Source organism: Lissotriton vulgaris, chromosome 7 (genome assembly GCF_964263255.1).
Source record: "Lissotriton vulgaris chromosome 7, aLisVul1.2, whole genome shotgun sequence".
In the NCBI taxonomy this organism is placed as follows: Eukaryota; Metazoa; Chordata; class Amphibia; order Caudata; family Salamandridae; genus Lissotriton; species Lissotriton vulgaris.
In genome coordinates this window covers 1,170,553,750-1,170,577,408 of record NC_141695.1, presented here as the reverse complement: position 1 = coordinate 1,170,577,408, position 23,659 = coordinate 1,170,553,750, and the positions used below count along the sequence as shown (strand labels likewise).

The window sequence follows — 23,659 nt, the reverse complement described above, 5'->3', positions numbered from 1 at the left end:
AGTTCACTCACATGGCTTGTGGATCTTATCCCCAACACAAAGAGAATCTTTAAGGTGAGTAGGTGCAAGGAACAACTGCCACACTGCATTTCAAAGCGTGTTGGTGGTTACAAAAATGCATCACAACTGATCATTTTAATAAATGTGGTTGGTCCCTGCTGCTGAAACAGGATGCTCTTCTGCAGTGGAAGCCTAATTGGAAGGCAGATGCTCAGGCCCATATTTTTGGTCCCACACTCACTGTTGGCCCAATATGATGTTGCTAGGATGACTTGGGACCAGTCATTCCTAATGATCTTTAGAAATCGGGGAGGTGATGTAAGTCACAGGAAGGCAGGAGTGTTATGCTCCCCTCTAAACAAAATGCAACTCCATGAGAGGTTTCTTGAGAACACCAGCGTGCAAAAGTGCTGGCATGCACATTCTTTTTAGAGGTGAATTGATATAGCCAGGGTTCTCCCCACTGTTGGAAAATTCCCTGTACCAACTCCAGATGCAAGCACCATTCATGATCCACTAGGCATCTCAGACTGAGTTGGTCTGCCCTGCGATTAAGGATCTCACTAGGTGGTGCACCAACAGTGAAATACCCTGATGATACAGCCAGCTTCAGAGGTGCAGAACCTTTTGGCATAAGACCCCTGACCCTACCCTGCCCTACTTGTTGCAGTATCACAAGCCGGTGGTGCTGTATTTAAGAACCTGCATCTGTCCCCCTTTAACGGTTGCCAGGAAGGTCTTCAATGCCAACTGAATCACCTGCAGTTTCTTCAAGTTGTTGTGGAGGCACGTCTCTACTGGAGAGCTCTGTTCTCCAATCTGCCAAATGGCCTCCGCAAGCCAGTAGCGACACGTCAATCACCACAAACCACTCTAGGTGAGGTAGGGAGAGGGTTTTGCCACTGGTCCAATTGCGATTGAGCAGCCACCACTGCAAATCTTATGCAGTTCCTCCTACAAATGGATGGAATTCGACCTGTTCCCTTGGTGCTGGACCCACTGTGTCTTCGAGTCCCACTGCAAAGCTTGCATGTGCCATCTGGTACTGTCGGTGAGCTGGATGCAGGAAGCTAACAGGCCCAGAAGGTGATCATTCCACCCAACTGGGCCTGTGTGCCACTAATCGTGCACTAAAGAAGTTTTCTGCTGCTGCTGAAAAGTCAGAAGATCGGGAGGAACACTGTTCCTGATAGCCAGGCTGCTGGAGCCTCGGATGACCTCAAAAAGGCAGCGAAACGTTTTATGCAGGTGATGGCGGCTGGCACGGTCTATACACCAAGCCCTTGTCATATTCCCTAAAAGGGCAAAATTGCTGTTTGACCGATTGGAGCTCAAAAACCACGATAATGTGCTCCACTAGGTTTTCTTTAAATCATTCTACAGCCTTTTTGAAAATCAAGCAGGAGCCACGGAAAAACATGTACATAAAAACATTTGGACATCCCCAGAGAAGCCTGTAAACCTCAAACAGGTTTACTGTTGAAGCACCATTTTAGATCCTATAACCCTTCCTAGGCAATCTGTGGTGTTCAGGGTCGAGTGGGTGACAAATGCATCTGCATCTCAACAATTTTGAATTGTTTGGGCTAAGGGAGCCTGCAGGTTTTCTGGGCCTGCAGGTTAGCCATCACCTACCAATTTCCAAACTGCATTGAGATAATGTCAAAGAGAGCAGTTCGCATTAACTGACCTCAAGGGAAGGTTATCTGAAAAGAACGTACACTTGCCTACGGTATAAAACTTGTTTTGACTTCCCATAAAGGGGAGTGACTGGTAAAGTGCTAGTGTTATCTCTACTCGTGGATGCCTGCACCCTCAAACTCTTTGGGGAAGGAAACTGGGTCAGAACCTCTGGGTCGCCAGGGGCAGGTGTGTGCTAATGGGTGACTTCTCGGTTGACTGGGTGCATGGTTTAGCTCAAATGCCCGGCAGTTTGCCAGTTTGAACCTCATTGAAGGGCAAAAGAGGTTCAGTTGTTGCCTGGCCAGGCTGTGGAACCTGCATGAGTATGCTTGTTTTAAGCCATCATAGTGGAGAGGTGAAGAACAGAGACCTCAGTAGTCTTCCTGATAAACGTCTCAAAATAATAGCTTTTATCTCTTACTTATCCAGTGGGAAAACCAGGTCAGTGTCAGGTGAGGTGTGCAACGCAATGGCCTTCTGTAACTTACTCATAAGGTGAGGCAAAATAATTCCCATCCACACCGTTGTCATTTTCATATGTCTGACTCTGAGCTGGTGTAATGTGTATGAGCGTCTGCGCCGTAGTGGAATAATGCCGGAGTCTGAATGGTTCAATATAGGTTGCGGCATATCAAGAAACAGATGTGGCACAGCCGAGCTGAAGCTGGCTAGTAGCCAGAAACACATTTAGTTGTGCTAGTGGCGTTGGTGCCAGCATCGAATTTCGAGGGGCTGACGTGGGTTGTGGTGCCAAGCCCAACACTGATGTAGAACCCAAAGCGCGTTCTAGGGGCCCAGATGGCAAAGAGGGTTGACTTACATGCAGTAACCCAGCTGGGGTATCCTGAGAAACCTTGAGGCCTGGAAGAGCACTAGAGGGAACCAGAAGTGTGACAAAAGTGCACAGCATAGTCTCTCGAAAGGCTTTGACTTGCAGCAATATCACAGATGGGCTTTGGAACTCAGGGTGTATCAGGCCGAAGGATGGAATGTATGTATTGTATGTATGTATGTATTGGCATTTATATAGCGCACTACTTACCCGTAGGGTCCCAAGGCGCTTCGACCGCTGCGAAACCCTTCCTGGCTTCCCTGAGAGATGGTCCCTTAATGGGTATCTCCAGGGTGAGACCAGGCATCCCCGGCGGTCTGGTGGGGCCGTTAGTGAAGATGAGGCAAGCTAATGCCCAGAGTTGCCGAGTGTGATCGCTGATCAGAGTGGGCACCGAGGCGAGAGAATTATCGAGTCCGCTGACCCTGGTCCAGAAACCTGCCGCGCCGGGAATCGAACCCTGGTCCCGGGCCGTCCTCTGCTCTCAGGTCTGCCGCCTCTAACCAGTGAGCCACACTACTTCACCTCCTTGGTGGAATGGGAGTGAGACCGAAAGGCACAATGATGCTTTTGTGCATTCTCTAGAGAGTGGGCAGAAGGGGCAGAGACCCACTTGGACTTCTTATGTTTTCTCTTTGATTTACCTGAAGACTTCGACCTCAAGGAAGATTTGCCCAGGGAACGAATTTGTGAGTGGGTCCGTGTTCTCAACTTCCTGTCCTTTGCCTTGTGGAGACTCTCAATCTGAGAAGCCTTTCAGATTCGCCTGGCACTGTCGTTGCAGTCCTTGGAGATGTCCAACGAGTCTAGGACACAAAGCCAGGCCTCATGGGGATTTGTCAAAGACATCTATTTGCAACCGTTTTTACAAGGCTTAAACTCGGTCGTCTTAGGTGGTGACATCCCTTGAGCTCTGGAAACTTTTCTGAAGAAACATCTCTTCACAAGTGAAGAAAAAGATTAGCAGAGCCACGGATATGCACATGAAGGTGTGCAAAGAAAGGAATGGACATCAACATGCCTTTATATGCGAGCCATAACTTCCGGAGCAGAACCGTGTTAACACAGTTACATGGCGCCATCTGCCAGAACACTGCTTTGAATTTTCCAGATCCAGCCAGGTGCCTTAGGATATTCACAAGTTGAGGAATCTGCGGTTACAAGTATCCATCAGAAAATAGTCGCCCATATGACAATCGAGAACAGCTTGAAAAAAGCTATTTTTATTTCCTTTCTCAACAACTTCTTTCCACAATTGCTTACGATTGATTCAGAGTCTCGTTGGTGTTCCAAACCGCTCACAGACTTGGATGTGGAGACAGGCAATCTTCAAATGGATCAGTAATAGCTTACATTCTGCAACACCAGCAAGTTTACATTATTCTTCAGGTGACGGTGGGTATCCTTTCAACTTCACACGCATGACGATTCAAGTGGCAGCAGATTTTTCCCAGGAACCCGCTATCAAATGTAAGAAATTCTAATAACTCCACTGATAAACGAGAGTATTAAATATGGTCTACTGGAACTGGCTGTTATGATTGTTATTGTAAATAGTAAGACAGAATTATTTGAGCCCGTGGAGCTGGCAGGCTTCCTTGATCACGGTGGATAAGGATGAGCCTCAGGAGGCCACCACTGCTGCACAATGCATCAGGAATCCTGGCAGGAGTGACATTCTGCAGCAGATTCACATTGCGGCTAAAGGAGTACGCATCATAGACAGGGAGGGTCTGAAAAAAGTGACTGAACCTCTACTCCAGGGGAGGGACTTGTATCAGTCTCCTTTCCTTTGAACGACATGGTGCAAGACTGAGTACTGATATGATATTACCAGCACTATGCATCCACCTTTCACAATCTTGAATTGGGGGCTGTGTGAGATGGTTCAAGGGAGGCATACACCCCCTGTGATACTTTTCTATTTTCTAACATAGTTTTATATCTCCCATAGAATGTTTAAGGTTGTATTAAACCTGGTGTTCTCTTGATCGCTCGAGGTGATAGTTCCGGCTTAAGATCAAAGTTTGAAGTTCATAGTTTGAGAACCCTGGTGTTTAGTTTAGGGTATAGATAGGTACCACAGACTTAGGATTCCATTTGAGATTGGTAGGGTTCCTTCCCTGTTTCACTCTTAGGAACACAATATTAGGTATGCCCCTCTTCCGCTCTTGTTTCCCCTTCAACCCTCGTATATAAGCAGTCCACTCAGCCCCCTGATTGGACAACACTGTACGGACATCACCCGTCCCAAAATGAGAAGTTTAAGGGATAGGAGCTCACTACCACATTAACTACGTATTTTGACCATGAATGCTAATGTTAATCGCTTGTAAAGTTACATGTAAAGGAAAAAAAGGTTTTACACTTTTTGAACAGTAAGTGGGCTGGCATTGCATTGATTCAAGAGACAAACTTACCTCTATAAAAAGGGGATACAATAAAAAAATTACCTTAATAGAGTAAATGGCAGCATCCATATGCACTTAGATAACACTGTAGTAGGTGGGATCAAGGTGAAGTGGGGTGGCTATCTCAGTTTGGGAAACAGTCCCCCATAGAATACTTCAGTCTTAGGTAGACCCTGTGGGAAGATGTGTATTATGGTGAATGTTCCTCTCCTTCTCTGTTCTCTTTCTTCCCCTTGCTGTTCAGCCTGAGTATGTGTGGAATGTTGTATAGGTCATGGAATGTTGAATGGGGGAAGTGCATCAGTTGGTGTCTGCAGGCTGAGCAGCTAGGAGGGCTGCTCCTGGTGGGGCGTACTTACATAGATACTTACTGGCCTATTTACTATCCTGGCTACATCATCCTACCTCTGTAACTTGTACTTCAATAAAGCTTCTTGGAACTAACTTGTTCTGGATTTCCCTACTTTGTAACAATATGCTTTGACTAAACTAATGGCTAGGGGACAGACTAACAATAGGCTTATATTTACCCAATGCCAGAGAAAAAGCTTAGTTCTTCCTCAAATTTGTTAGATTAAGAGTACTCAAAGGAGGAGACTGGAACTTGGTTTTGGACCGCACTGAACATTAAAAAGCCTCCCTAGATGTTAACAATAGACAGGATAGAGTGGGCTTACGAGATCTGTCTACCGACTGTAACTTAGTAGACTTGTGAATGTTAAAACAAGACCAGGAATATACCTTCCCGTCGCCCATGTATAGGACCTTCTCTCAATTATACTACTTTCTGCTGGTGTGCGAACTTCACAAGCTGCAGAATGTAGAAATGATTCCAGGCAACATCCCAATCACTCCCATGTCCAACTGAATTTGTAGTTGGGACAAGTCACTATGCCGCATCTTAGTGGAAAATGCAAGCCAACTATTATAAGCTCAAAGAAGATATGCACATTTTAAACTATTATCTACGTATTCATAAAAAGGGCAATGCCACTTTAACAGTTTCTGTACAACTTCCATGCACTGCATGCAAGGCAACATGTTAGGGGCAGAGGATGAGAGACTCAGTACCCAAAAATCAAAAGGTGTAGAGAACAAAAAAAAAAAAATTCAAGAATCTGACTATTAAATGAATATGACATTACTAGGCAGTCTTTACAGAAATCTACGACGATCCCCAGTAGGATAGTTATTCCCAGAGTAGTCTGTTAAAGTTCTCCATACTAGCGGCAGAGAAAGTCAATGACTTACTGCTCTCCACTAAATCTGACCTGATTAGCACACACGTTACCCCTCTTCTAAATGAGGTAATTAGCACCGGTGTTTACCCTCATCTATGGACAAAGGCCTGTATCAGACCGATTATTAAGAAAGCCACACTAGATCCAGCTGAGGTCAAGAACTATCGCCCGATATCCTGTCTCCCATTACCATCCAAAATTCTAGATAAGGCCAGACATAGAACTTATGAATTATTTGGATGATATAAATTCAACAAGAGGAGGGAGGGAGAGGAAGAAGTGGATTCAATCTCCCCTGACAGTTCGTTTAAACAAAATAGAATCCACTCAGAAGGTGGTAGTGATCCCTAAAGTGATGGGGAGCACACAGTGTTGTTTGAATACCCCTCACACACCAACAGGCCCCTTGGTGTCATGCTTCATCATCGGGGCCTTCGCATCCCTCTACGGGATGCGGCGTGCTGCAACTCACGGATACGTAGGAGCACTGATAGTGAACTATGTGTTTGTGTATGTGAGAGGGAGAGTGAGTGGTGAGGTGAAAAAAGTGAAGGTTAAAAAATACCTGGCTCGTAGGAAAAATATTTATTACGTCCTCGGCTGGTATTGTTAAAAGGGGTGCAAGATGAGGTTTGTCGGAGCCGCGTTGATGGGATGGCAGCCTACTAGGTCATGCAGTAACCGTTGCTATATTGAGCAGTGAGGAAGGAACCCCCAATACCACGCTAAGGCTCATGAGGTCAGATAACCTTGGTCCATAAGTTCTATATCTTCATCGCCAATTGGGCGCAACAGAACTTATCGAAACTATAACACCTATAGGTACATTTCACCTAGTGTTTTTTGTAGAATACATTTTTACATTCAAAATCCCATGTGAGTAAGGTGAAGATAGTTGTGCATATCCTCGTCCTGAAGAAGGAGTCCGTGTACTCCGAAACATGTCGATGCACTTCCGAGGTTGATATACCCTAATACGTATAACTGACAACCTCATCTCACACACACAAACACATAGTTCACTATCAGTGCTCCTACGTATCCGTGAGTCGCAGCACGCCCCGTAGAGGGATGCGAAGGCCCCGATGATGAAGCATGACACCAGGGGCCTGTTGGTGTGTGAGGGGTATTCAAACAACACTGTGTGCTCCCCATCACTTTAGGGATCACTACCACCTTCTGAGTGGATTCTATTTTATTTGGATGATAGCCTACTTCTTGATCCACCCCAAAATGGCTTTAGAGCAAGACTTTCCCCCGAGTCGGCTTTGAATATGGCGACAGATGAAATTCACAAAGTGGTGGATGAGGGGGGCAGAGCCGCCCTCATCCTACTAGATCTAACAGCAGCATTCGACACCATGAATCACACGGTGTTGGTGCAGCTGCTGAAGACTGCAGGTATTAGAGGAACGGCTCTAGCTCTCCTGTCATCCTTTCTGGCTTCCAGGGAACAACTGATCCACTGGGAAGGTTTGAGGTCTGCAAACCTGTGACTTCTTGTGGAGTCCCGCAGGGGTCAGTTCTGTCGCCAACACTTTTTAACATCTATGTTATCCCTCTTGCGAAACTAAATAAACAGCATGGATTCAATTTGGTGTCTTATGCCGACAACACGCAGCTAGTGGTGTCGGTTTCGCAGAGGGTGGACATTACAGCGGCTCAGTTCTGTGGTTGTCTAACTGCAGTCATGGCTTGGATGAATGCCAACTTCCTTACACTTAACATGGAGAAGACTGAGGTTATTGAGTTTGGGAAGGTCCCCTCAATCTGGAGAAAACATTGGTGGAGGCAGGAGGGTGTCCATGTCCAGTGATGAAGGCAAAGAATTTAGGCTTTATATTTGACGGCGAACTAAAGCTTGGAAATCAAATGAACTAAAGCTTGGAAATCAAATGAACTAAAGCTTTAAAATCAAATGAACCAAGTAACCTCTGCTTGTTTTTAAACCCTGAAAGTTCTACTCAAAATTCTGCAGTTTATCCCTTTCACGTTAAGGAAAACAGTAATTGGAGCCTGTGTACTCTCTCCTATGGACTACGGGAACGCATTATACTTGGGTATAGACAAAGGTCAAATTACAAAATTACAATCTATACAGAATGCGGCAGCCCATGTGTTGCTCACTTTCGCTAAATACTATCCCACGTCTGCCAGCATCAGACAGCCCCACTGGCTTATCATCCCTGGAAGAGTAAAATTCAAAGCCCTCTGCCTAGTGCACAAGGCGTTATACGGAGGTGGCGCTATTGACATCCAAAAACTATTCTCCTGGTACAATCCTCTGCATAGCTTGAGATCCGTCAATACAGGGCTGGTACTCTTGCCTAGAATAAAAAAGGCTAGATGAGTGGTAAGAGCTGCTCTCATCTAGCTGCAAAGGTGTGGAATGCCCTCCCGCACAGCTGAGACTGTAATCCAACAGGAACATCTTTTAGAAACAAGTTAAGACCTGGCTGTTTTCTAAGCGCTCTTGAATAATCAAACAGCTGGAGTAGTATTAATCCTATGTTAGCGCCAAGACGCCTCAGCAATCAAGCGCTTTATAAATACATCAGTCAGTCAGGAACTATTTTGCAACCTTTGGTATAGTAATGCGGCTGAAATGGAACTAACTAAACTAAAATATAGACAACCCTGTCAAGAATACCAGCAGGCTGCTGGGGTAGCAGCTGAGACAGAGACCCAACTCACCATATCCTTAATTTAAGATGACAATGGTGCTGAGGTATTGCATCCAGAGGACATGGAGGAGACTTGTATAGTTCTATGAAAACCATTATAAATCTAAAGGAGGTGAGGTGATGTCATGTGAAAAAAAATGTATGCAGGCCTTACAATTATCTAGCCTAAGTGATGAGGCATGAAACATCTGAGTGGGGTATCAAGCCGGAGGAAGACAAGGCAATTTTAGCCCTGCTTACTTGCAAGCCCCCTGTGGAGGAAGGATCTTCTAGGGTATTTTACAACGTAAGGTCTAGTACCTCCTAAAGCCATCAAAGAAGCAGAAACCATTGGGCCCATTTTCCAAAAACACTATCTTGACATTACGGCCTGAAGACGGAAAGCACTGCCTGGATTGTGGGAATTATAGGCTAATTTGCCTTATAGATGTGGTTATTGGGAACTTGTTCAAGATACTTGTGATGAGGTTACACACGGTTATTCCACTTATAATGTGTCACTCACAGGTGGGCTTTATTCCAGAGAGCTACTTGAAGAATCACCTGCCAACACTTTTCTATATGCTGTGGGACAATAAAGACCATGTGGAAGAGGTTCTCGCCATTTTGCTAGACATGGGAAAAGCCATTCACTATGTTAAATGTGGGTACCTCTTCCAGATGCTGTAAAAGCTTGGGCTGGGTTCAGACTACACTTTAAAGGTTCAACGGCTTGATTAGACCCTTACTTCATGCATAAACTCAGAGGTTTACACTCCTGTGCAGTGACAATTAAAATGGGCACAATACTGAGGGGCTCCTTTATCAGTATTGTTTTTCTGGTTATCCTCTGCATGGAGATCCCCCCCCAAACTGCCACCACCACCCCAACGGCGACGTGCTCTGGTTAGGCCATTTCCAACACCGAAAGACACCCCTGCACCCGTCCACCCTGGGCCTTGGTTGACCTGAGCCTGCAGCCCTTGCCCGACTGGGCCTTTCTCCATTGCTTTACATTGGGGACCCGATGCTGTGTTGGCAAGCTGAACACGGCCACCCCAGTGCCGCTGGTGGTGTAGTGTTGGTGCTGCTTTGATCCTTGCTTAGTGCTAGTCTCAACCCCTGGAAACTGGTCCCTGAGCTGCCACAGTTTAGAGGACCAACCTGTCCGATGTGATCGTTTGCCGGGGTGGGGGGGGGGGGGGGGGGGGGGGGGGGGGGCGGTGGTATGGAGTTTCTTCGAACGTCTTGTCCATTAGGGAGGACTGGATGTCGACCGATAACCCATTGGATTGTAGCTGCGCATAGCAGCAAATGGCGACACTAGTGCCGAATTCCTGTCCGGCTGGACAGCATAATATAGATGCAATTGTATTTCTATATTTATTCCTTCTCTCTTTGTCCTTGAGAGGGACCATTGTGTTTATAGCATACTGATACCCAAGGTCCCTGACCCATCCTATTGGGTTCCCTTGTCTAAAAATAATATGACACTAGTGTCTATGGCAAGCCAACGGAGACTGTGGTGTCCAAGCCACAACAAATTGTGAACTTGGTTAAATTACAACCATCCAGAATGGCCTGTGAGAAAACAGGTCAAACGTCTTTCAGAACAGGGAGGACTTGTGCCTTTGAGACCTAAAGGGCGAGAGTATAACTGCCCAGTAAACAAGAGGCATTGATTGACCGCAGAAGGAAATCAGCATTGGAGAACAAGTGTTTTTTAAAAGTTTCTACTCTCTTAAATTCACTGTCAGGGAAAATGTTAGGGTTGGGCCGGCTACTGGAAGCTTGCACCACAAGACACTCTGGAGAGGAGTGCTGAGAGAGAAGAGTCGGGTCACCTGGAACAGGGCGATGGCACCTGGTATTTTGCTGGTTAACTCGAGGGCCAGTACATGTTTAACTCGAGCCCCTTAAACAGTATCCCTCAAGGGCTCATTGAATGGGAGGCAAGGCTCAGAAGCAGTCTGGCCAGGCTTCAGGACTTTGGTCAGTACATTAGTTTTGACCTCCATAGTGGGGAGCTGAAGGAGGTCTTCGCCACCCTGTGCATAACCATAGCATAGGCAGCAGATTCTTCTGTCGCTGGACCAAGAGGGGAGAAAAGGACAGATTCCGGAGAAGTGTCTAGTCCTTTAGCATCTTGCAAGAACTCATTTCAATTGTCAGCACCATAGGGCTGAGTGTACTCACCACTGATCAGGATTGCCAGAGTTTGTGCCAAAACGAAAATCTAAGGAGTGTTGCCTGCCTAGTGGTAAGGCAAGAGCAAAAACCTTTGTCGGATTCGGTTGAGGCATTAGCTGATTTTGGGCCAGAGTTAGTGTCGGAAAGGACAATCGGTGTCATCTCTACGGCCTGGAAAGTTGGAGTCGACATGCCGAGGCCTGGAGTCACAAGCAAAATTGTCACATGGTGTCGAGCTGGCAATGGGGGTTGAACCAGCCAGCAGCAATCCAGGTGATACGACTCAGCTCCATGGAACCCGGAGGTGTACCAGAAGGCGTTGGTAAAGAACCGAAGTACTAGAGAATTGTTCAGCAAAACTATTCGATTTGGCGAGGTGTGGCTAAAGGCCCTGAAAACTTGGGTTGCTTTAGAACCAGCTGCAGAATCTGCTCCAAAGCCAGCAAACTTCGGAAGAGGGCGTTGGCGCTTCCCACAAGCTGTATCAGGGAAGTGGAAATGGTGCAAAGGAGCGGAACTCCATTTCAACTTCCTATGTTTCTTATTACCTGAAGATTTGGAACACAACAAATACCTGTCCCGAGAGAGGCTGCACTGACTTCGGGGACTGGCAAAGAGCTTTCAACTTGGAGCAGGACTTAGAGCCCTGTGATGTCTGGAGGGGGGACGCAACGCTTCAGGTGACACCCAGCCTGTCAAGGGGCCCCCCATTCAGCCCAAGCCCAATAAATATCTGTGAGAAATGGGAAATTTAGGGCCCCTTCTCACATTCTGCAAGGGTGTCTCACTTTGTGTTATGCCACTGCTTCGATCAGCTCAGTGGTGCGTCTTTTTACTTGGCAACATAATGTTTCGCCTTGCGGTCCCTGAAGGCCTTCAGGTTCATTGATACGCAGTCCCCGCAGGTTTTGGAGTTCTGGCCGGAGCACACGGCATACATGGTGGGATCTGTCACAGGCATCTGTTTGGGACAGTCCTTACAGGCCTAAAACCTGTTGTCTTAGGGATGGACATCCCTTTCACACTGTGGGCAATTTGGAGATTTAGCTGACAAAAAGCAGTCTCAGATGAGAGAAGTTCCAGATCAGCATCTAGAGATGCGGAAAGAAAGTAACTGTTCTCAGTGAGTTTGGAGTGGTGCCTTTATTGGCCCTGCATGTCATTTCCGGATCGGCGTCAGTGCTAGCCGCATTGCGCCACCTTCCGACACACAGAGGTATTGCAAAAAGGTTTCCGCATCCAGTCTGACTCATGGGGACTATTCAAAAGGTGTAGGAGGAATCTTCGCCAGAACTCACTAGCACAAAGATTAATTACTGCTGCATAAGTGACATGTCCACAAAGCAATGAAGGTGTCAAATTTGGAAGATACAGAACTGGTTCATCTTCCTGCCTCCTTTTCAAAGAGCTGCCGCCATACACCCATGGCCCTGCTCACACACAAACTCATACCAGGAATGTGATGCAGGCACTATCAACTCCTGCAGGGCAGGATGGCCCCCACCCATCAAGGGTCCCCAACGTTTCTGGGGCCCCATTCACCCCGAGAGCAATGAATATCTGTATGATCTGGAAGATTCAGGCCCCATCATTTTGCGTTATGCCACTGTCGAATATATATATATATTTTCTTTTAACCTACTGGCGTAGTTATAGTTAGGACCTTGTTTCCATTCAAAAAGCGTTTTTTCTTTTGCCAATATCATATATATATATATATACACACACACACACACACACACACACACACACACAAGTATAAATGGTCTCGTTGTAACATGGTCAGAGGGAGCATTCTTACTTAACTAGCTCTAAGATTGAGTGTCGAAACTGTGAATTTTAAGAAATGTCTTCCAAATTTGTTGTCTAATGTGTTTCATCGCAACAGAAATGGGCAAAATAATGGAGTCTGCTTGAATTTTCAAGCGTACTGTTGACGTTCCGTTTCGTGATTTACATAACAGGCCTCTCGGTGGCTGGACTCCTCCTGTACACGGTGCCAAGTCAAACCACTGGATCGCTCCTGCTTGACTGTTCCTATGAAATGTGTGGCCTGCCCACCTCGAAGCCTGGCAGCTTAGGGCGGATGCATGGAAGCCGAAGATGGGCCGTTTTCAATGATATCAGTTCTTCCTAGTTAACCACTGCCATGCCGTGCAGCGGTCGGTGTCCAAGGCCCGCACTGACGGTGCGCTGGAAGGTTCAAATGAGGTCAGCAGTCTGTAGTGGTGCATAGCTCTTCAGCACAAGTTGCAGCAGGCTCGGAATGTGGCACGTGACCATCCAGGCCCATGTGTGTCGAGTCGTCATAGGAACAAGGAAAACATTCCCCATAAGGCTGTGGAAGAGATGCGCTGGCACACACATTATTCCTAAACCCAAGGCCGTTTCTAGCTAATGTAAGAAGTTATTATATAAAGCTGTTTGAAACACTGCCTTTCGTGCTGCCCCTTCACGTCGTGCATCAAAACTTAACATGGCACGTGTGTCCTTCAGCGGGCTTGGCCTAGAATACATCTGTTAATGTCGTCAATTTCTTCTGAGGTAGTATGCACAAATAACTTTTATTAACTTTGCTGATGTTCTTGACACTTTATCGTGACTCCAGCTCACAATGCACTTTCCTGACTGCCCCTTTCTACCAAAACTGTGGGTTTTCAGTAAAACAATTTCCAGCTCTGGTAGCATTTTGTTGTAATAAAATGACTGGGAAAACAAACATGGCCAGTCCTAAAATCTGTCTACTTGGACTAATTCTGAAACACAAGTAAGCAAACAAGTGTTCACATGTGAGAAAGGAACTCCCATTGGGCAATCACGGGCAGCGAAGAGGTGGGAGATCATTTAGCCCCTGGAATTGTAGGGTGGGTTCAAAACGTGGAGTGGGCTAAGGGAAAGGTGGAGGGGGGGGGGGGGGGGGAGATCTCACTTGAGAACAGGCTACCTCAATGCAGGATCAGATACATCTCCCAGTAACATTTGTCAGATGACAAAAAGTTTGCCATTATTCCTTCAGTCCCATTGATATACGCTCACATTAAAAAATATATATTTTTGGGGACAATTGGATAATTTCATTAACTTCTTAGGCACAGGGTCAGGGATTTGTCCAGAGACACAGGATGTTAGGTCGACGCTGAGGCTCGAAGCTGGTTCCAAAGTCTGCAGCTCTGGCCCTAAGGCCATATCCTCTCCCCATAAGTCATGAGGTGACTTGCGCAAACATGCTCTGGATATCTACAGCGTTCCTGCCAATTACACAAGGTAGCAAACAGCAGGTTAGAGAGCCGAGGTGTCTTTCAATATGTGGAACAAAGCAGAATCCGGGTATTTGAAAGCTGCCCTGTTCCTGCGGGGCTCAGAGGATGAGTGTTAATGCAAACTGAATGAACAGTGGTCATGCTGTCATATCATTAACCAGGTCAGACAAGTGAAGCTCTAAAACTCAGGCAAAAAATAACTTTCCCACATCAGAAGAATGGAGACCGCATCACCTATTCAACTCAACAGAAACCTAGGGCACAGTACCCAGTGAAGTATTTGTGAAACTTACGCTTCTCTGAGGTGGACATAGTAGGGAACAGCGTCAATGGGCGTTCGCTGCAGGAGGGAGGCTTCGAGTCGGCACTTCGTTTACGTGATAAATGAAGATGCGAATTTGCTTGTGGTGCCTCTGGCACTGTGGTAAATATCTAGTAAGAGAAGAAAGATGCAATAAGTTAGATGGTTCCAAGCTGGGTGTCTTCTTGATAAAAGGTACATTTGAACTTAAGCCTCCTTTTAGGTGGTGGTATGGAGCGTGACACTGACTGATAACTAGTCTAGATAGTCTACAACAGTACAAGGCTGACTTGAAATTTCATTACTTGGAACCCAATTTAGATTCGCACACAAATCTAGGTGTGAGCTGCGCATTTAGTAAAAACCAGTAACACGGGGTACTGCATTTGTCGGGCGACATTTTGCACTTCATTTAGTTTTGACATTTTGAACCCCAGAATGAGGAATAACTTGTTACCTGTGTATGTTTTTCCCCATTCCAAGTTGCAGAAACCCAGATTTCGCACATTTCTCTGTATGATTTGAGCCAATTTTTGCCTGGCGAAAAACAGGCAGGAAAAGAAAATACCTGTGGGGTGCAGAATTAATGCCTTACTCAAATACCCTAATCGGATGCAGATGGGAGTTGACTGTAGAATTGGGATTAAATCATGCTTCAAATGGGTCCCTGGTGCACTTAAGCTGACCACAGCACCTAAACCGTAGGATCCCCATTACTTACCGTGACCCAGACCTTTTTCTTTACAAGGCATTCTTATAAACCACTATTGCAACTCGTCTTTCAACAGAAGGAAAAGATACACCAAGCAGGCAAACAAAAACAATGTGTTGAAGAGAAGTACCACAATTACAGCCACATATAACCAGATTTACTGAAAAGCATCACCGCAATATGCTGAGATTTAAAAAAACAACAGTTTTTCCTTTCTTTAACAATCAATAAGCAACACGCATTTTATATGTTTCATGTGTTTTAAGTATGACCAGCGAGGCGTGCAAGACCAATGAGTCTGACTGGTGAAGAGAGCAAATCGGCCGATGAGGATCCTGTGGGGGCCCCTCCTGAGCCTGGGGGCCCCTCCTCAGCTTGTGGGGCCCAGAGAGGCTGAACTGCCCAAATATGAGATGCATGGCCTCAAATTTCTTCATGCTGGGCGGGGGGTCGCTCCGGGTTATTTATTTATAAAGTTTTATATAGCACAAACTTGATCCCGAAGGATATCTGAGCGCTTTACAATTTGAGGCAAAGGTAACAAATCAGAATATTAGTCTAACATGGGGAATCTAATGGGCATCATAGACTGACTTACAAGCGCATGCACATGCCATGATCCCCCTCAGATCTTTCCCTGACTACTCTGAATAACAATGTCATTGTCTGAACCTACAATGCATTCCAAGGTGGACTTGGCCTCCTTTCAAAATGGCTGCGTACCATCACAGGTCATGTCTTAATGACCACAGTTTGGACATCTCTCGAAAATCTAGTGGAATCCAAGTACGCTGATGCAGCATAAATTTCAGAGATAGACCAAGCATTAGAGTTAGCTGATTCAGACCCACACTTCAGGATCTGTTTAGATGCACAGAGGCCATCACTCACCAGGTCAAAGAATGGCTTCTTCATATGGTCTTGCAGAAGTCAGAGAAGCGCAGAGCGGACCATGACTCAGGATGCACTGAAGTGCGAGACCTGGAGTGCTGGCACTCACAAGCCTCAGCAGAATACTCTGACGAGTACAGCGAAGCCAAAGACCTCTTGGACTTTTTGCAACTTCTTATGTTTGTGGGACTTCTCTAATGACTGAGCGGAGAGATTATCTCAAGGTGCAGTTCTGCAAACAGTCCCAGGCCCTTAAGCGTTGCGGGGGGTTGTACTGTGTCAGGTGGTGAGGAGCTTGATGGTCACTCCTAAGCTGCAATGGCAGCGTTGTGATTGGCTAGGACGCCGTCCTTACCAGCGTCTATTGGGAGGCCGTTTTCTTCATGTAGGCTGCACAGCAGCCTACATGAAGAAAACAGAGTACAATGACTGGTTTTGTCGGCCCTGGGGCCGACCAAATGAACAAGTTACTTACCTTCGGTAACGCTTTTTCTGGTAGATACAATATCTGCCTGTGGATTCCTCACCTTGTGAATATCCCCCTTGCGCCAGCAACGTTCGGAAAATTCTTCGTAGCACGCTGGCGTGGACGACGTCATAGGAGCACGGCATCGCGCGCGACTCCGTCTGACGTCACCGACTCCATATAAGGCCCACGTCGGCGTGATGACGTCAGTTCCGCCCTTTTTTCCGTGCCTTCGAGGCACCCGGACGGACCAACGAGTACTTATACATATATATACACAATGTACACAGTACATGCAAATCAAAAGCAATTAAAGTGCAAAACTATACAAAATCAGAAATACAAAACCATAATTACATTTGCACATGAACCCAGGTATAGCAGAGTGGACAACGGGGAGGCGGGTGGGCCAGTGAGGAATCCACAGGCAGATATTGTATCTACCAGAAAAAGCTTTACCGAAGGTAAGTAACTTGTTCTTCTGATAGATACATCTGCCGTGTGGATTCCTCACCTTGTGAATAGAGTCCCACAGCAGTCTCCACTCCCGGAGGAGGGTGTCCACTCTGCTACACCACGAAATCTTGGAGAACAGAGCGTGCGAAGTGGCCGTCCCTCCTCACCTCAGCATCCAAGCAGTAGTGCTTCGCAAAAGTGTGGAGGGAGGCCCAAGTCGCGGCCCTGCAAATGTCCTCAACAGGAACACCTCTAGACAATGCAGAAGTAGCAGACTTCGCTCTAGTTGAATGAGCTCTAATACCCTCAGGAGGGTCCTTACCCGCCAGAGACTAGCAAATCTTGATGCACAGGATAATCCATCTGGAAAGTGTGCGCTTGTGCACCGCTCTGCCCTTCTTGCAGCCAGCAAAACCCACGAAGAGCTGATCGTCTATTCGATAGTCTTTAGTCCTATCAAGATAGAAGCTAACCGCTCTCTTCGGGTCCAGGCGATGAAGCCTCTCCTCCTCCTTGGAAGGGTGTGGGGGAGGATAAAAGGTAGGAAGGGTAATGGATTGACCTAGGTGGAAGGGAGTAACCACCTTAGGCAGAAAAGCAGCCCTGGTCCTGAGAACCATTATCTCAGCATGGATGGACAAAAACGGGGGCTTGGAACTAAGAGCCTGAAGCTCACTTACCCTCCTTGCCGAGGTAATTGCAACTAAGAAGACCGTTTTAAAAGAAAGAAGCCTCATTGGACACTTGTGTAAGGGTTCAAACGGCGAACCCATCAGATAGGTTAACACAAGATTCAAGTCCCAATGAGGCACAATGAAGGGAGAAGGAGGGAACCTATTAGTGAGTCCCTTCAAAAACCTCAAAACCACAGGAGATTTAAAAAGAGAGGGCTGATCAGGCAAACAGGGAAATGCCGATAAGGCCGAAAGGTAACCTTTGACAGTGGCAACAGCAAACCCTTGCCGTGCCAGAGAAAGAGCAAACAACAAGATATCAGACAAATGAGCCTTTAACGGGTCAACATCCCTCTCCCTACACCAAGATACAAACTTAGACCACCTATACGAATAGATGGACTTGGTGGAGTCGCGCCTGGCAGAAAGAATGACATCCACCACCTCGTGAGGGAGAGAGAAAGAATTCAGATTGCCCCGTTCAATCTCCAGGCATGAAGGTGTAATGTCTGGAGGTGGGGGTGTAGGACCTGCCCCTCCATCTGAGAGAGGAGGTCTGCCCTGAGAGGGAGACGGAGCGGCGGGTGAGAGGAGAGGTGGAGAAGATCTGTGTACACCACACCCTTCTTGGCCAATCCGGGGCGACCAATATGACTTGGGCCCGGTCTTGGCGAATCGTCCTCAGAACCCGAGGAATCAAGGGTATGGGAGGAAACGCGTAAAGGAGCTGACCTCCCCAGCTCAACTGAAACGCGTCCCCCAATGCTCCTTGCATCGGATACTGGAGACTGCAGAATGACGGGCAGTGAGCATTCTCGCAAGTGGCGAACAGATCCACCCGAGGAGTCCCCCACATCTGAAAGATGTTGCGAACAACCTCCGGGTGAAGCCTCCACTCGTGGTCGGCTGAGAACTGCCGACTGAGAATGTCCGCACGTACGTTCAGGACTCCGGCCAGATGATTCGCCATCAGACAAATCTGGTGGTCCTGAACCCAGGACCAGAGACGCAGAGCCTCTTTGCAAAGACACCACAACCCTACTCCTCCCTGCTTGTTGATGTACCACATCGCGGTCGTGTTGTCCGTCAGGACCTGGACCGACCGACCGCGAAGGGAAGGGAGGAACGCATTGAGCGCCAGACGTTTGGCCCGCAATTCTAGAAGGTTGATGTGAAGCAACCTTTCCTCCGGAGACCAAAGACCCTTGACCTCCAGATCCCCCAGATGAGCACCCCACCCTAGAGTGGATGCATCCGTTATCACCGTGGCCACCGATGGAGGAAGCTGAAAAGGCTTTCCTTGTGACAGATTGCCTTCCACGCCCCACCAAGACAGATCCGCCGCAGTTTCTCTGGAGATCTTCACTGACTCCCCGAGATCTCCATTGCGTTGATACCACTGCCTGCGGAGGCACCACTGGAGTGCCCTCATGTGCCAGCGTGCATGGTTGACCAGGAGAATGCAAGAAGCCATCAGACCGAGCAGGCGAAGGACCTTCAGGACCGGAACAAACGCTCAATTGTGAACTAAAGGAATCATTTCCTGAATGTCGCGAATCCTTTGCGGAGGAGGGAATGCACGACATACAGTAGTGTCCAGCACCGCACCTATGAACAGGTTGCGCTGGGAGGGCACCAGGTGAGATTTGGGCACGTTTATCGAAAAACCCAACTTGAACAACAGCTGCGATGTCTCTTGCAGGTGATGAAGCACCCTCTCGGGCGACTCCGCTTTGATCAGCCAGTCGTCCAGATACGGGAATACAGGTATCCCCGACCTCCTGAGATGTGCCGCCACCACTGCCATCACCTTGGTGAAAACTCGAGGCGCAGTAGTAAGACCAAACGGAAGGACCGCAAACTGGTAGTGTTGCGATACCACCGTAAAACGGAGATACTTCCTGTGCGACTTCAGGATTGGGATGTGAAAATACGCATCCTGCAAGTCGATTGACACCATCCAGTCTTCTTCCAACAGCGCTTGAAGAACCTGCGCAAGAGTGAGCATTTTGAATTTCTCCTGCTTGAGATAGAGATTCAAAATCCTGAGGTCCAGGATTGGACGTAACCTGCCATCCTTCTTGGGGATCAGGAAATACTGGGAGTAGCACCCCTGACCCCTTTCCTGCTCTGGAACCACCTCTATCGCACCCTTTTTGAACAAAGCCAGGACTTCTTCCTGTAGGCGAACAAGGTGGTCCTCCGAACAAAAACCCTGGCAAGGAGGGTAATTGGGAGGGAATTCCTGGAAAGGAAGAGCATACCCATTTTCTACGAGATTGAGAACCCAAAGATCTGATGTAACCGATTCCCAATCCCGTAGAAAATGAGTAAGCCGACCCCCCACCGGAGCCACATGATCCAGAATGGCGGATCTAGGGCTGCTTTGCTGCAGAGGGAGGGGGTTGATTATTAGAGGAAGAGGAGGAGGCATGGCGTCCACGACCACGGCCCCTTTGCTTTCCTCTGTAGGTTTTATACAGAGGATTCTGACGCTGCTGCTGCTGTCCTTGGTTGTAGGGACGAAAATTGGATCTGCCAAAACCCCTGAACTTCCTAGCCGCAGAGCCCCTTGACTGAAGGCCCAAAGATTTCGCCGTAGCCCGGCTGTCTTTGAATCTCTCCAGAGCTACGTCAGCCTTCTTGCCAAAGAGGCCTGTCCCATCAAATGGCAAGTCCAACAATGTAGACTGAACATCTGAAGAAAAATCGGAGGACTTAAGCCATGCGGCCCTTCCTTCTTGTTGCAACAGTAGAGCCCATAATCCTAGCAACAGAGTCCACCGTGTCCATACCACTCTGTATAACCATACGAGCTGCAGCCTGAGTATCAGCAACCACCTCGTTAAAGTTCTTCCTATCGTCCTCCGGAAGCTTAGGAGAAAGTTGTTTAACAGAGTCCATCAACGCATAAACGTATCTCCCCAAAAGGCAAGTAGCATTGGTGGACTTTAAGGCCATGCTACCCGAGGAGAAAATCTTTTTAGCAGACTGGTCCAACTTCTTAGAGTCCTTGTCTGCCGGCACCTGAGGGAAAGAGCCCGCAGCCCTGCTAGAACAGGCGGCCTGCACTACCAGACTCTCCGGAGCAGGATGCGAGGAAAGAAATTCAGGGTCATCAGGAGCCACCCTGTAACGCCTTGCCACGGACCTCGAAACCGCAGGAGCAGACAAAGGTCTCTTCCAGACCTCCTTTATTGGTTCAGTCAATGCCTCTGTAAAAGGAAGTGTAGGCTCCACAATTGAAGAAGGCGAATGCAAAACTTCCGTAAGGATGTTGGGCTTGTATTCAACTGTGGGCAAAGTCAAGCCTAGCAAATCTACAGCCTTCCTAATAACAACATGATAGGGTGCCAAGTCCTTAGATGGAGTATCTGAAACGGATGGCAAACCCCACTCAGGAGAAAGTTCCAGGCCACTTGCGTTTTGAAGGTCCTCAAAACAATCCCCCTGATCTTGCAACTCTCCTTCCTCAACCTCGGAGTCCATATACTCCTTCTCCTCCAAGAGGCGTTGAGCCCTGCGCCTCGAGCATTCCATGCGGACCGAAGTCGATGGATCCGGCAACGACTCAGACGGCGCCGGAGCCGACGTCGAGCGAGGAGCCGGAGGACGGGAAGCACCACGATCCGAATCACCACGAAGCCGATCCGGAGTCGGCGAAGCCGCAAGCGAAGTCGACGACCTCGGCGGCGCCGTACCGAGCCAAGGAGTACAAGGCGTCGGCATAAACGGCATAAAGTGGGCCGGGGCATAAGCCTGGGGCACACCCAAATTGAAAGACAAAGGACCCATGGGACCAACAGGCGCACCAGTGGGATACATTGCCCTCGAGTAAACTCCAAACATGGCGTTTAAAAACTGCGAGGGATCCTGACCTGGACCTGGAAAGGGTGGGTACGAACCCAACGGCCGCTCCGAAGGAGGCTGATCCGGCAAAGGCGCACCCTGGCCCTCTTGTTCTTCAGGCTCCACAACCGGAGTCGGTGCTCAAGGAACCTCTTCTTCATGCACCGATGAATGGTGCGACTCCAGATCCTGTTCCGGCTCCTGAACTGGAGAACCAACGTGAGATCAAGCCGGAGAAGGAGACACGAAGTCCTTGTGATGTTTACAAGACTTCTTCCTCGAATCCGAAGACTCCTTGCCAGAATGGTGTCTGGAGTGATGTTTACTCCTCTTATGCTTCTTTCTCGAGGAGCTCGAAGCATGGCCCGAGGCCGACTTGGATCCGGACCTCGACCTCCCTCTGGACCTCGACCTCGCTCCGGACCTTGATCTCTCTCTCGACCTCGACTTCGCCTTGGCCCTCGAAGCCGACCTCGACTTCGACCGCTGCAGCTGTCTCGACTTCGAGCGCCTGGACACCGACCTCGAAGACCTTCCGGCTTCTCTTTCCTTCACCTTTGCAAGCAGAAGCTTCGCCTCCCGCTCTCGCAAGGCTTTGGGGTTCATCTTGTCACAGGAACGACAGTTCTTAACATCGTGACCCGAACCAAGACACCACAGACAGTCGGAATGCGGGTCGGTGATCGACATCATCCGGGAACAGGAACCACATTGTTTGAAACCGGTCTTCCTCGACGACATCCTCGGCGAAGAAGTGAATTCCAACAGAGAATCTGTAACAGCTAAACAGAGAAGATACAAAAATATCGCAGAAGATCCCAGAAACCGTTAGCGTCGACGACGCGGAAAAAAGGGAACTGACGTCATCACGCCGTCATGGGCCTTATATGGAGTCGGTGACGTCAGACGGAGTCGCGCGCGATGCCGTGCTCCTATGACGTCGTCCACGCCGGCGTGCTACGAAGAATTTTCAGAACGTTGCTGGCGCAAGGGGGATATTCACAAGGTGAGGAATCCACACGGCAGATGTATCTATCAGAAGGTCAGCGCCCATAACATTGGGCTAGCCACTACTCCCTGATCCGCCCACCCGCCAGCCCCCACCCAGGCATACCCTTCTTCTGCTTTCTTGCAGTGGGAGAAAGCAGTGGGGCAACGCTCAAAGCCCACATGGAGGAGCAGCACCTGGCTATCTGGTGTGTAAAGGAAATAACTGACGTCAGTGAGCTGGGGTGGCGCCTATATAGGGAACAAGCATGTAATTTCTGGCGTGGACGCCGACGCAGAGCCAAAGTACATCACCTACCGGTATGCAGAGGTACTGCTCAAAAACTTTCACATCCAGTCTATCGCCTGGGGAATATTCTTAGGTAAGAATCTTTGGCTAGAAGTCTCTACCAGATTACCAAGTCACTTACCATCTGTAATAATTAGAATACTACCCAAGCGCCAGATTCGAGCCAGAAAAAGTTTCCATTGTACTGCTCACATGCACCAGTTATGGGCCCCAGAAGTGAATACACTGAGCTACATGTAAGCGCCCCCTGCGTGCTGAATCAGATTCCTATCTTTTCCCGTTCTGCACACTAAAACACGAGGTCATGAACAATTTTTGGTAACAGGTGAAGGAAGTCACCCGATTAGGGACACCCGGGTCACTCGCGACCATCTCTCAGCCTTCTAAACAAATGAAGAGTCGGTCAGACAGCAGAGAATACCAACCAAAGTATTAGTATGCGCTTGAGCGGAGTCCGGACTGACCAGCCTCCTAAGATGGCTGCCGAGGGACTGACCCACATTCACAAGGTAACGTCAGATATAAATTTCCAACACCCCTAAGACCCGCCCAGACTGGAATTTTCCAGCCTGGGCACTGATGAACAAATGAGGTGCATAAGGACGAGCCACCATCCTGAGATAGGGTACACACTATCTTAGCTTCAAGGTTACTCAGCCCATGCCCTTCTCTCTGAAATGTGGGAGCGGGCTACCTACAAGCAAAGGTACGCAAAAAAGAATGATCTATTCGT

The 23,659-nt window shown here is 48.0% G+C and overlaps 1 protein-coding gene across 6 annotated transcripts in view; it reads right to left on the bottom strand.

Annotated features, from left to right (window-relative positions):
• ARHGAP26 (Rho GTPase activating protein 26) overlaps window positions 1–23,659 on the bottom strand; it is a 2,045,367-nt gene that overhangs the window by 501,400 nt on the left and 1,520,308 nt on the right. For all 6 annotated transcript variants that reach the window (XM_086931644.1, XM_086931645.1, XM_086931643.1 and 3 more), the window contains exon 19: window positions 14,574–14,712. In XM_086931644.1, the coding sequence (XP_086787770.1) occupies window positions 14,574–14,712 (139 nt within the window). The remainder of the gene's footprint in view (window positions 1–14,573; window positions 14,713–23,659) is intronic.